This window comes from Schistocerca piceifrons, chromosome 1, assembly GCF_021461385.2.
Source record: "Schistocerca piceifrons isolate TAMUIC-IGC-003096 chromosome 1, iqSchPice1.1, whole genome shotgun sequence".
In the NCBI taxonomy this organism is placed as follows: Eukaryota; Metazoa; Arthropoda; class Insecta; order Orthoptera; family Acrididae; genus Schistocerca; species Schistocerca piceifrons.
Window position 1 is genome coordinate 730,132,218 of NC_060138.1, and position 14,746 is coordinate 730,146,963.

At 38.1% G+C, this 14,746-nt stretch overlaps 1 protein-coding gene across 2 annotated transcripts in view; it reads left to right on the plus strand.

Annotated features, from left to right (window-relative positions):
• LOC124711315 (cation-independent mannose-6-phosphate receptor) overlaps positions 1–14,746 on the plus strand; it is a 640,574-nt gene that overhangs the window by 80,112 nt on the left and 545,716 nt on the right. For both annotated transcript variants that reach the window (XM_047241343.1, XM_047241335.1), the window contains exon 6: positions 5,218–5,374. In XM_047241343.1, the coding sequence (XP_047097299.1) occupies positions 5,218–5,374 (157 nt within the window). The remainder of the gene's footprint in view (positions 1–5,217; positions 5,375–14,746) is intronic.

Below are 14,746 nucleotides of genomic sequence, written 5' to 3' on the forward strand. Positions count from 1 at the left end.
GTCGGTGCTCCAAAACATCCCAAAGGTGTTCTATAGGATTCAGGTCAGGACTCTGTGCAGGCCAGTCCATTACAGGGATGTTATTGTCATGTAACCACTCTGCCACAGGCTGTGCATTATGAACAGGAGCTCGATCGCCATCCCCGAATTGCTCTTCAACAGTGGGAAGCAAGAAGATGATTAAAACATCAACATAGGCCTGTGCTGTGATAGTGCCACATGCCAAACAACAAGGGGCCCAAGCTCCCTCCACGAAAAACACGACCACACCACAACACCACCGCCTCCTAATTTTACTGTTGGCAGTACCCACACTTGCAGATGACGTTCACCGGGCAAGAACCATACCCACACCCTGCCATCGGATCGCCACATTGTGTACCATGATTTTTCACTCCATACAACATTTTTCCATTGTTTAATAGTCCAATGTTTACACTCCTTACACGAAGCAAGGAGTTGTTTGGCATTTACCTGTGTGAGTGTGGCTTATGAGCAACTGCTCAACCATGAAATCCAAGTTTTCTCACATCCCACCTAACTGCCATATTACTTGCAGTGGAACCTGATGCGCTTTGGAATTACTGTGTGATGGTCTGGATAGATGTCTGCCTGTTACACATTACGACCCTCTTCAACTGGTGGCAGTCTCTGTCAGGCAACAGATGAGGTCAGCCTGTACGCTTTTGTGCTGTACGTGTCCGTTCACATTTCCACTTCACTATCACATTGGAAACAGTGGACCTAGGGATATTTAGGAGTGTGGAAATTCGCTTACAGACTTATGACGCAAGTGACACCTAATCACTTTTATCACTTTTGAAGTCCGTGAGTTCCGCGGAGCGCTCCATTCTGCTCTATCATGATATCTAATGACCACTGAGGTCGCTGATATGGAGTACCTGGCAGTAGGTGGCAGCAAAATGCACCTAATATGAAAAATGTATGTTTTTGGGGGTGTCCAGATACTTTCGATCACATAGAGTGTTGGTGTGTACATAGTCAAAAGATTTTCATGAAAGTATGAACTAAGTAATTGTATGGATTCCACATAGTAATAGTCAGTTGTAACTTTTCAGTACAGAGGTCAACAATGTAGAGATCAATTGTGAAGTGAAGAATTGACTTTAACACAATCCGGACTAGCCACAAGATCTCACAAAGGTGTAGCTGATGGCAAACATTATTAAGAATACCAGCTGAGATGATGCTCCTTCAATAGCTCACCTTAGAATTGATGTTTTGGGGTGAGGTGTGCTATATAGAGACTGACATAAGAACATATTTCTATTTTGGAAACAACATAATCATTTGAAAGATGACCAGGTTATATTTTGTTACTTAGAAAGGACTGTAAGTATCAAGAGTAATTTAGTTTATGAAGTATGTTGTGGGTTAGCATATCAGGTAAGTTTACAAAATCATTTTGTACGTCTGTGTTGGGGATACACTATTTTCGAGTACAAGTGCTGTATTGAAAATTATGGCAAATTACGTGAAAATCTCAATTGTGTAATCAATAAGTGGAGTATGTCATCTTGTACCTAAAAATCAGATCAATAAGAGTGTAATGGCAAAGGTCAGAATCTAATAACCAAAGAGAGAGAATCTACAATGGAAAATGTAACTGGTCACAAATTTTAATGTTAATTATCTCATCAGCTAATTTGTTTCATATAATTCAAAATATTTTACTGGGAATTTTGGATGTTGGTCTTTCTAATGGGTGGTGTCATTGCGATCAGAGCTGCCAATTAGCTCAGCGGAAACTTGCTCTTGCATGTTGCATTAAGAAGTTCATTTATCCACATTTTTTTAATTAACAACAGTTTCATGAAAGTTTCCTGTACTACAAGAAGCAGCACATCAAAACTAAGACTCAGAACAATAAATCCAAGTGAAACTCATTTTAGTTCTTGTTTTAAAATATTCATGCATGTGCTACATGCACATTATATGAAAAATGGAGTAGCAAATACAGGAGAAAAATTATTAAAATATTCAGTCAGATGGAGATAAGGTTCCAAAGTAGTGCAAAGATTAGAATGTTGCTTTAAATGTTGATAAAAATAGAATTGTACACTTTGCAAAATGCAAAAAACATAGTATCTTGTGGCTACAAATATCACTGTCAAGGGAACATCACCAACTCAGCCTCATATTTTAAGGAGGGAAAAAAGCAAACTTGCAAGATGTCAGCCCCAGGAGTTGATTCTGCACAAAAATTGGGACTGTAATTCTGATAGTATGCTGTTATGACTTTCTGAAAGTACAGCTGTTAAACTTTTTGCGTGCAATGGCTATTTATCACTCCCTCCACCTGACTGCAGCGGCGTAATGCCCGAGTGTGAAGTACTGTACGGTCATGTGACAACCAGAGCTCTCCTATTCACGGAAAGTTGAAAGCGAGGGGAGAGGAGAGGGAGGTAGACACTTCTGCTCAATGTGTTTTGAAGTCTTGGTCATGGACAGTCAAGTTATTCTGTACGGAAAATAGTAAATAATATGAGTGATAATATATCAGCCTCCCACGCGTATTCAGTCAGTATTATTTTAACAGTATTCTCATATTGATATTCTGCCTCAAAATAATAATTAATGAACCTAAGTAACTGAAGAATGATTATGAAATGAAGTTTGATTTTTGATTTACCATTTAATCATATTGAAGGGTACTTCACTTTAACAGTGCCGACCTTAAAATCCAAAGAAAATAATGTATAATAGTGATGTTAATTATTAAATTGTGCAGCATTACTACTTTGACAACACACTAACTCTTTTCATTCATTCACACTGCATTTGTGAACCACAACATAAAAATGTTCGAAACAGAGAGGTTTGTGGCACCAGCTATGGGTTAGAAGCTGCACACGTTGACACAATGAACAAAGCATGTTACCAATGTCAATACAATATTTCACTAATCTTGTATTCATATCCATAATCCAATTACAGTTTGACTCAGTGCGCAGCCAAGTTATATCTGTTATTGCCGCCAGAGATGGCAGCTCTGTGTACTAAATTTTGCATCTTTTGTACCCCCAAATCACCTACAAATTTGGTTGTGTATCATTCCTACTATATTTTACATGCACCATAAGTAAAATGTCATTATTTATTATCTGCCCTGGTGTTGTAATTATAATGGACAACAGTGTATAACAAAGTCCATAACAAAGACATCCGTGCAGTTTTGTGTACTTTCGGATAACCAAACAATTCTATGATTTTCTTTCACATCCCAGTAAGCATAATGGCTGTCAAAACTCAAATAAGAGGCAAGAGGAATGAGTGAGTATGTGGAGCAGTCGAACCTCACCTACTCCAGATGTGTATGGTTGGGTTTGATTATAGTTGAAATTTTATGTTTATAAAGCTTTTGTATCACAAGAAACTCCGTAGAGCCCATCATGTGGCATGGAGGCCAACCATAGGCCCTTTTAAGACAATTCCCATTACCAGCCCGGGAGCCACCACTTTGCATAAAGTAGCAACTCGTCATGGTACAAAAGACTTACAAAATTTACAATATTCCAGTCACATGCTTATGTCGCCACTGTTCACCCATCCTCCCAATGGAAGGACATTTTTAATCTTAACTTGCAAACTAGGACATCTGTGAGATCGATGCAAAGAACTAACTTCTAGCAGTATGTGTGGCAAATAATAATGTTTCATGTTCATTGAGAGCATCAGAATAATTTTAGATGTATTAATAAAACTGGATTGTGTAGTTTTTGAGTCTTCATTTTAATTTTAGATAAGGACTGCAAATATGTTACGATATGTATAGATGGGTTAGTGTGAGTGGACACATTTGATTGCTCTTTGGTTCTCCCTGACCTTGCCTTACTGATTCACCTGCCTAAACATTACTAGGTGTGAAGGGCAGTGCTATATGCAGTCCTGGAACACTGGAGGAAGTGAAACATAGTAAAGGAAAAATTTTCTTATTCACTTTAATTTAATTAGTGCTCTCCAAACAATTTATTAGTATATTTTGCAGAGAAAATATTGAAATAATTAGCATTCTTCTACCACAGAAACAGAAAAAGATTGTGCCAGTTAGCTTTGTATCAAGGTACATTCAGATTCAGGTAAAGAGAGCAGCCAAGGCATTTTGTCAGAAACATGTTACAGTACAATGTGCTGTTTACTATGGGATGTGCTGAGGCAGAATTTGGTGGGCTGCTGATAGGTAGAGCGAACTGATGGGCAATAAGCTGTGTTTGGTTAACATGACTGCTTGGCAGTGGTGTGATTTCTTCTGTCACACAGGGGGATGAAGTAACAGTGACCCATCTTTGTATATGGCATTATTCTCTAGCACACGTCTTTACGAGAGGATCCATCTGTGTGTTGTGTTTGTTATAGAAGCATTTCAGTACACAACATCTTAACAGACAATTTTACAGGGCCAAAGCAGATTCAGGAGGAAGCCTATTCTGTATATTTCAGCTGTTGACAAAAAATGTGTGCCATGCCTTTTAAAATTTTGAGTACTGTCACAACATAAAACTCAGAGCTTAGTGGTTTTAGTATATTGTGGTGTGAATGTAGTGGAGCTAGAGAAAGAAGATCCCTGGCAGTTGCAGTGGGCTGGTTGCATCTGCTTTGCGTGTGTATCTCAACCAATAATGTAACATAATTTTCTATATGTCTGTGGTGCAATGTCTCAGTGTTGTTGCATCTTTTTGGACTACTATTGTTTTTGCCTGCAGCCATTTGCACTTTGTATTATAGCAGATATATATAGCTCTCTCTCTCTTTTGTAATGTGGTGTTCAGAAAGAAAGTCGCTTGAATTTGCTGTAGCATTTTAATCTTTGTCTCTTTTAACTTCCACTTTCATCATAAATTGTATGAACTGACATAATCACATCTCTCTCTCTCTCTCTCTCTCTCTCTCTCTCTCTCTGTGTGTGTGTGTGTGTGTGTGTGTGTGTGTGTGTGTGTGTTTAGGGAAAAATGTTGTACTTATTTTTGTACAAATTTTGATCATTTTAACCACTCTCATTCTTTATTACTGTGGGTATTTAAGATTCTGGTGCCAAGAACTCCACCCCATATATATATATATATATATATATATATATATATATATAAATAAAAAAAACTGGAATGCGTCTATTGTCCTCGTTCTACATTATAGTATACATTTCTTATGAGACGTATTCGTTAGCTTATTGTTAATATTTAACATATATGTTTTTAGGTTTATGATGATCAAGCAAACAAATTTGATCTCAGTAATTTAAGAAGAGAGATTGGAAATTGGGAAGTTCGTGCAGAAGTCCACGGAAGAATGAATTCAACATTTTTCATAAATGTCTGCAAATCTCTCAATCCTGTACGGATGTGCAATTTTAAAGGTAATATTTTCTTCCTTATTATTCATTTCTTTCCATTTCAATTCCCCGTGTAAAATTGGATAGTTTTGTAATGTATATGTAATTTCTGCCATACGCACTTCATTGTGGAGATTAACAACATTCTTTGAATGGCATGGATATAATACTGGAAAATATAATACAGTAAGTACAATATGAATGCGTTATCGATACCGTGTAAATAAAAAGCCTATAAATCAAACTACAAATACTGGTCCAGTTAAAAAAAAAAAGAGTTACCTTTCATGATTTAGATTCATTTGCACAAGGAGTCATTTGAAAATACTGTGCCTCTAGCTTAGGTATTTTATCCTCCTAAAATTAAAAGAAAATTACTACTATAATCATATTGACATTCCATACAACATTTTACCTGTGTACAGAAGAACAGAGGACTGTGTATAATGTATACTGCTACTTGTCACACAGCTAATGAGTGTAATAGCCATTATCAAGTGATGTGGCTGTATGTGATGAAATACATTCTTTGAAATAACAAATATTTATTACAAGAACCAAATGAAATACAACTTCCAAGAACAATGTCTCCTCATCTTGAGAACACCAATGTTTTGAGGGGAAGGGAAGATGAATGACAACACAGTCCCATGAGGCTGTAAACTCAAGCCATTCTCCTGATGAGCAGCAAGTGCTGTGATGACATGGTCCTACAGGACTGGGAACTTGCAGCCTGTCAGATGGTAACAACACACTCATACAAGACTAGTTGCTTGTAGGCAGTCAACTGATGTCCCAAGAGACAAATACTACAAAGTAGAGCCCTTGAGAGGAGCTGGTGGAAATGCTATGCTGGACATGGCTTATGGTGGGGGCGTGGTGACATCTTGGTGGGCAGTGGCAGGTGTGATTCGTTGTGCAGACTCAAAGCGTCTGTCAATCGTTTGGAGCTTGGGATGTAACTGCCCACTGAGGGGCGGAGTGCTGACCTCAATAGCCACCTGCAGGAGGATACATGCACAGTATCACATGAGCACGTGACCATGTGTACTAGTGTTGCAGACTCCTCTGCTGCCTCCCTTTAAGGGGCAAATGTTCACTTGGGGGGGAAAAACAGCATTTCATTTTTTTACCCAGGACAAATGAAAAATAAATTATTTCTTGTGATTTACTGGTCTTCATTATATTTAATGATGAATGTAACTTAATTTGCTTTTGTTTGAATTTACATATTTAAAAAAATCAATGCAGTTACAATCATAGTTAAAAATAGTCATTAATTCACTTTTTCATCAAATTTGAGGTACATTTATTTTGTACGTCAGTCCCTTTTAACGCCATTTGTGAAAAAAACTATTTCAAAAAAGCAGTTGGAAGTAGGGATGCTAAAGATGAACCTTAAGACGTGAAAAATGTTAGGGATTTCATTCTTGGAAAATCTTCCATGATTTTCTTCCATTTCTCAATCACACACATATTTCTGTCATCAAAAGACAGTACCGTGTCCAGGCTTCTTTTAATTGTTTGAAATTTTTCGAATAAGGATTCCGTGTTGATTGATCCTTAAAAGTTCCACAATTTCTTGAAAATGTTCATAATTTATTGGTGATTTAAAGTTTAAAAACAGCGTATTGGAAATGATGTTTTTTTTCTGAGAAATCATCTTGTGGTAACAGATATCCTACAAAATTGGTGTATAACTGTAGAAAATCATTCCAAATAGATTCTTTTGCATTAGTGCTTAGTTCACCCATTATTTTTCTTGCCTTACTTCTGTAAAAGTTGTCTTTTATTCTTTTCGTGAATCCTGTGCATTTCGGCATATGTCTCGATAACTGACAGAGACTCTGGGATTGTTGTTTCTTCCGAAAACATTACGTTATGCAGAAACAACAAATACAACAAAGATTTTTTTTCTTTTCTTCTTCTTGTTCAAATGTGCTTCTGTTTATTAATAAATGAGGACACTCATTGTGGTCCAGAAAATGAGGTCTTAGCGCAGGCCATATTCTTAATACTCTTTTGACAGCAGGACAAAGAGATAAAAATCTTGTGTTTTATTTCTTCCCATTGCATCTCATTTGCTTCAAATTGAAGTTGCAAGTATGCTCTTTGTTTCACAGATCTACTGAAGTGACTCCATATTTTCAGTATCGGACTTAACGCATGCGCTCCCAGTTTATCAGTACTGAATTTTATAGCATTGTGGAGAATATGGATGGAGCAACCAGCTTTTGACAGTTTTATCATTTTCAGCTAAAATAAATGTAAAAATGTAATGGTTTCTGCTGAAGTTTACATTAGTGTTGTCAGCGCGAGTACCGAAACTTTATTTAAAGACAATCCATCCTATCTTCGAAACTTGATACACGCTTTCATCATTACATTCTACAAATTCTATTAGATGGTTTACAACCCCAGTACTCTAATCAAAGTAGTGTTAGCAAATTGGAAACATTTTTCTACTGTTTTTAATTGCTTGCATCTGTTGCTATAGAAGAGTATGGATTTTTTTTTTCCTTGGATGGTCTTTAAAATATTTTTAACACAGTCTTTGGCCAATACTCTAAAACTTTGAGCAATTTTTTAGTCACTGCAGGTATATGGCAGTAATTTGTGTGAAGAATCCATACTATTGTAACTAAGAGAATGCTTTACCTTATGATAAACAGATGCGAGTTCTATAGCAGTAATCTTGTCTGCCTCCAAGGCAGGTGGTTTAGGCTTCGAGAAATGTTTAAATAAGGTACTCGATACTCTTTTGCTAACGACAGTATTGTGAGATTTAGTAGATGCATGTTGTTTTACATCAGGAAAGCCTCCATGAGCACTCGAGAAATGTTTAATGTACAAATCACAGTATGCCTTGTACAAATTTTCTTTTGCTTGTCCTAACCAAAAATAACTATTTTCCCAGTTCAAATTATAATTAGTAAGCTTTTTGGCTTTCTTAGAAGGTATTGCACCTGTTCTAGACAAATTATCTGTGTCACTGTCATTTAAATAACTCATTTTGTCTTTAGTTTTAGAAATAATTCACAAGCGTAACTCGTTCGACACTCAGTTCTCGCAAAACTATGAATGAAGTTTTAAACTAGAATAACAATCAAGAATGGAATTAAAACATCCTTCCAGTATTGTTAACACATGTTGACATGGCTTTTAAATGAATTAGCAAACAAACGAAGATGTTAAACACAAAATTGTGGAAAGAAAGTTCGATGATAATAAACAAGTAGAAGAATGTAAAACAGACAGACAGACAGAGGGAAACAGATGTGTGGCACCATGCAAGAGATTGCTGAATGTGGCCCTCCTCTCTATCACCCACCCCGGCATTATCATAGACTGGTAGCCGAGCTAGTTGTATCCTCTTGTGATGTATGCATAGATAATATGTGCTGCCAGATTTAGTGCGAAAGATTTCACAATAATAATTGAACAAGTTTGAAATATGGGACAGTGTCTGTCTTGATGGGACATTTAAAATTATACAGGATGTCCTGGAAAATATGGGATGTCTGGCTACACTAGTTTGACTTGCATGACAAGTTAGTGATAAGGTATTGCCCTCGAATACCGTGGCAGCTGCTGGTAGCTTGACTGTACAACATGCATGTAATTGTGGTGGCCGAAATAAGCAGGAAGCAGTCCTGCATACACTACATCCTTACCCAATAAAAAAGATGTGTTGCAACAATCTCAAAGAAGTGCCACACATAAGGCAGGAGGCACAACATAGCCATCCAAACAACTGAAACAAAACAACAGTACATTCAGCTAGTATGTAAATGTGTGCCTGAGAAGTGATCAACATGTGGTTAATCACTTTAACACAACTTTGCATCCTACAAGTATTGAACAGAACCAAATGTTATACCTGCAAAGTACCTCAGACATGACATGAGCAAGTGAATAACAATGCAGGTTGCAATGAACAAGATTACTGAGCATGGGGTGTAGGACCCATGACATCTGATACACAAGAATAACAAAAGCACACAAAAATTGTGTAATAACTTTCAAAAGATAAGCGAAAGGCCCATGAAGTTACTGAACCAAAGTATTACTGTATTTACACGAATCTAAGCCGCACTCGAATCTAAGCCGCACCTGAAAAATGAGACTCGAAATCAAGGAAAAAAAATTTTCCCGAATCTAATCCGCACCTGAAATTTGAGACTCGAAATTCAAGGGGAGAGTAAAGTTTTAGGTCGCACCTCCAAATCGAAACAAAGTTGGTCCATTGTAATATGAGACACAATTTAGGTCGAATGAATGACGATACAGCTACAGTAGTTTGGTTCGTGTCGTAAACTTAGCAGTTAAGCTTTACCAGATAGCCATTGCTATGCGTCAGGCGCTCCGTCCGTATTTATACGGGTACCCTTCCTTTTTCATGTGCTTCGTGTGGTTTGAACTGATTGCTTATTTTTCTTTGATCTGATAAGCGCCGTTTTCTTTGTTATAGGTGTTTTCGTCACTCTAAGCTGGAAATGCATTACTGTACTGTGTCATGTATTCTTTGTCGCATTCTGATAATGTGTGTTTACAACCTGTCGCTGCTTGCGGCATGGCTCGCCTTTGTGCACACTACCGCCGCTCACAATTTAAAAAAAAGAGAGGAATCGTCTCATTAGCGAAACAATCGCAAGAGACTGCTATTTGTTATTACTTACACTGCTGCTTTCTTTGATAATGATCAACAAGAACCAAATAATAGAATGCGTATGATAGATGATGTTCTGAATGAGAGTTTAGCAAAAATCGACATGGCGCAGTCGTAGTGACTGTTGGTGGGCAACCTTTATTGGAGAAAGAGGAACGATGGATGTAAATAAGGCTACACCTCGCTATTACGCATAATGAAATATGACATAATGAGCCTACCTTGTCAGTTTATAAAACTTTGCCCTGCACGTGCGCAGAACTGAATTCAACAGGTGAGCCGAGCACACTGACTACTCATAGACTGTGAGATCTAAAAAGCGAGCGAGGCAAGTGTGACAGCACTGTCTCTGCCAAGCAACGATCAGCGTTAATTATGATATTATTAGTAGCGCTGCGTTTGTTGACCCTTTAAGAAACCATGAATGACAAGACGTATTAACCAGTCTTACTCCAGTAATCTGTTGCAAGTTTCTAGCTAATTTTACATGTACAGTACACCATCTCAATTATAAAGACGAAAGATATTAAGGCCACCGTGCTCATTGACCAAAGTTCTGAAGGCTTTGCCACCTTTTCGTTCTAGCTTATTCCTTATCAATTTTAATTAAAAGTCTAGATTCTGTACCAGCGTACATGCTGATTTACTTCTAGAGGAATTATTTACCCACTTAATTTTAAAATATGGTTTTACTTGACATCCAGTATATCGATAATGTCGCTTTTTTTGTATCCCTCCGTAACTAGAAACGTAATAAATGCTGTTCAGCTGTTATTGTTGTCTTCATGTTATATTTTCTTGCTGTTGTTTGACGTATTTGCAAGCCCTCTCTCCATATTTTTCTGCTAATCAAGTCCGCAGTAAAGGAAACACGCTGGATGATAATTCCGTTTGTACATGCCTTGTAAAACCTATTTAAGGATTTCCATTCTGGAGTAGTTCTGTATATTTGGACCATGGAATCGGAACGTTTGCCCTTGAACTTTTGCGTGATCCGATGGCTGTAGAACTTAGATGTTGCGGAGTGCACTCTAGTAACTGCTTCTGTATTTGCGAATGTTTATTGCAAAGATAGAGCACAAAAACAACCTGAAACGTGCTAGCTACATGGTAGTCTGTGATCATCTGAGGAACATGCTACTCTGCTCAATAAACTTGTATTTCAAGACTCTTGCTCCAGACTTTTCTTCTTTAATTATTGACCAACTTACATAATGTTTTTGTTTACCACTTGTCTACCAGCTAGTATTTTCCTGTAATACTGTCTCGATGGTTTTTTTCTTTCTCTCTTTACATATACTACCAAGTTATATTTTTTGGCATTGGATATATAAACAGCAATTGTTTTACTTGTATTTAATCACGCTAACAGCGGCTGTATTATTAAGGCGTTTCACGGTGTTGGGATTTTGAGCAGGCATGTAACAATGTTAGCTGCTGAAAGCGATGACTTGTCTTTCGTGTGATCGATTGCTGCCCAGTCAGGCAGAACACAGAATGCTCTCAAAGATCCCTAGACCTTGCTGTGAGTGCTCGCAGCCTTATGTCAGTGGGTGGTTAAATGTTGTACACTATATTCGGAGTTTCCAATGAAAACAATGTAAAAGCTGTTGCATCACTCTTCGATAAAACGTGGCCCCTACCACAGCTAAGTACAAACTTCACTATGTAAAGGTTCTCCTAAATCGCTGCAGCCATGATCACAAAATAAAAACTAAATAAATTGTGTTATTGCAAAACAGTTTATGGAAAGGTTAGGGGTTTTATACTTCCGAGCACTTTAGGAAATGAAATCCAGCAAAAAACAATGCGTTTTGGAAAGATCTTTGATTTGCATCGGCATTTGAACTGCATGTTTGCATAATACGAAAGTATATGTATGAAATACATCAAATACAGCAGTTTAGTTTCCGAAGCATTCTTAGGATCCTGCCTGACCATGCCCTCCGAGAAAAAACAGCAAAACATTGTTAATGCTTTTTGTGAAGATATTGTGTACTTACATTACTTTAACCCATTAACCTTTTGTGTTTGTATGGACGTGCTACTTAACAATGATGCTGCTAGTGGTTGAGTACATAACATGCAATCTCTATTTTAGACCTTCGGTAGCTACCATGCTGTAACTTGTGGAATTTGTGTATATACTTTCGCAATATGAAAATAAGCTCTGTCCATAGTGCATAAGCACTGAACAAGGCCCATGAGAAAGACAGGCCACGGCGTGTATGTCACGAAGGACAGCCTGAGCTCGCTCGTTCCCTTAATGTAGTGGGTAAAATGCGTTTCTAAATCTGTTAACTCGCAACCAGGTGTGTTGCATACTAATGAGAATTGCATCTTGTACTGGAATCCGTTATTATGAACTCTTACTGATTACTGTTCGTACAACAAAATTTAAAATCAATTCTTGATAGAAATGGTATAACCGCTCATTTATAGCATTTAGTCTCTTCTTCGGAACAGTTCTCCTTTCATGGAAGATGTGGTGCCTTAAGCAACTGATAATCACTTTGGCATGATTTTAATTGCCAAATTAGAGCCTGTTACTAGGCCTATAGACTTCCTATTATTGTAGGACTAATAATAGTGCATTCCAATAGACAATGCAATTCTCGTTCGTGCATACACATTTAGTTATGAGTTAGCCGGTGTAGAAACACACTTTGCTGAGATGAGCGAGCTCGGCCTATCTTCGTAACGTACGCGCCGCGGCCTGTCTTTCTCGTAGGCCCCGTGCTCTGAATAATTGCCATCATTCGCTAGCGAGATCACGAGCTCTGAATAACTGCCGTCATTCACTGGCAAGATCATGTGACGTGAGCTAAGACTGGCTGACAAAAGTGCATCACTCAACGCAATCTCCATTTTAGACCTTCGGTAGCTACCATGCTGTAACTTGTGGAATTTGTGTATATACTTTCGCAATATGAAAGTAAAGCTCTGTCCATAGTGCCTCGCATCAATTATCTTTCCAAACGCATTATTTTTCCTGTTTCCTAAAGCGCTGGGACATCTCACTATTCAAAGGACTGAAAGGTTTTACAGCTCCGAGGGAAAGTATACTGTTGCTTAACACGGATGTATTTTCACCCGCTTTATACATAATTTTATCCGAGATAAATTATGTTTTTAACTGGGAAATCCGAGAAAAATCCGGGAATTTTTTTTCCTTGTCCACGTAGACACCCTGATACAAAATATAGAGTGCTGTACTACACAACTGCTAAACAACAACATTGCAAACAACCTGACTGAAGGTGGCGCAACTTGCTACACACAAAAATTCTGGGTGCCCAGTCTGGATGCTGTTCAGGACCAAGTGCGCTTGAATATTGGGGAAGATTGCCCAACATTAAGAAAGAAAAAAATGGCACAAACTGTTCGGCCGGAGGTGACTATCGCACCAAAAATACTCGTATAACCGTTCCACTAAGTACTAGAGTCCACAAAGAACTGACAACACAAACAAGAAATTTCTGCACCTACACTGGCAAGAAAATGAGTGCGGCATTGTATAACTTGTATGCCATAGGCCATAAAATGAAACTCCAACTGTTGGTAGTACAGGTCCCAGTCCTCTTTCTGAGCGTCATGCATCTGAAAATTTGCCGCAGTTGCGGTAGCGGCATGCCAAGATGTGGCTGTAGAAGTCGAAACCTGAGTGAGCTGAATTACACCCTGCAACAGGGACTGAATTTGCATGCAGTGTGTGTGAATGACTGGGGACAAAGACAGCTCTGATGATGGAACAAACTTGAAAAGACAAAATGATGTTTGAACCTCAAGCAAAAATACGCTGCCAGTTAACTGAAACTTGAATTTTTAATTACTTCAAACAACTAGGACCAACAGCATCAGTTAAGAGAATTCACACTTATAAAACACAGCACCTGGACTAGGCATAAGAGACAACTGCTAAGAAACTTATTTCATTTCAAAAGCATGCATATAACGAGAAACTTGCCTTGTAGGAATCGCAGAATACGATGAATACTATTACATGCAGACTGTGTGTTATTGTTGTTGTGGTCTTCAGTCCTGAGATTGGTTTGATGCAGCTCTCCATGCTACTCTATCCTGTGCAAGCTTCTTCATCTCCCAGTACCTACTGCAACCTACATCCTTCTGAATCTGTTTAGTGTATTCATCTCTTGGTCTCCCTCTACGATTTTTACCCTCCACGCTGCCCTCCAGTACTAAATTGGTGATCCCTCGATGTCTCAGAACATGTCCTACCAACCGATCGCTTCGTCTAGTCAAGTTGTGCCACAAGCTCCTCTTCTCCCCAATTCTATTCAATACCTCCTCATTAGTAATGTGAACTACCCATCTAATCTTCAGCATTCTTCTGTAGCACCACATTTCAAAAGCTTCTATTCTCTTCTTGTCTAAGCTATTTATCGTCCATGTTTCACTTCCATACATGGCTACACCCCATACAAATACTTTCAGAAACGGCTTCCTGACACTTAAATCAATACTCGATGTTAACAAATTTCTCTTCTTCAGAAACGCTTTCCTTGCCATTGCCAGTCTACATTTTATATCCTCTCTACTTCGACCATCATCAGTTATTTTGTTCCCCAAATAGCAAAACTCCTTTACTACTTTAAGTGTGGCACTTCCTAATCCAATTCCCTCAGCATCACCCAACTTAATTCGACTACATTCCATTATCCTCCTTTTGCTTTTGTTGATGTTCATCTTATACCCTCCTTTCAAGA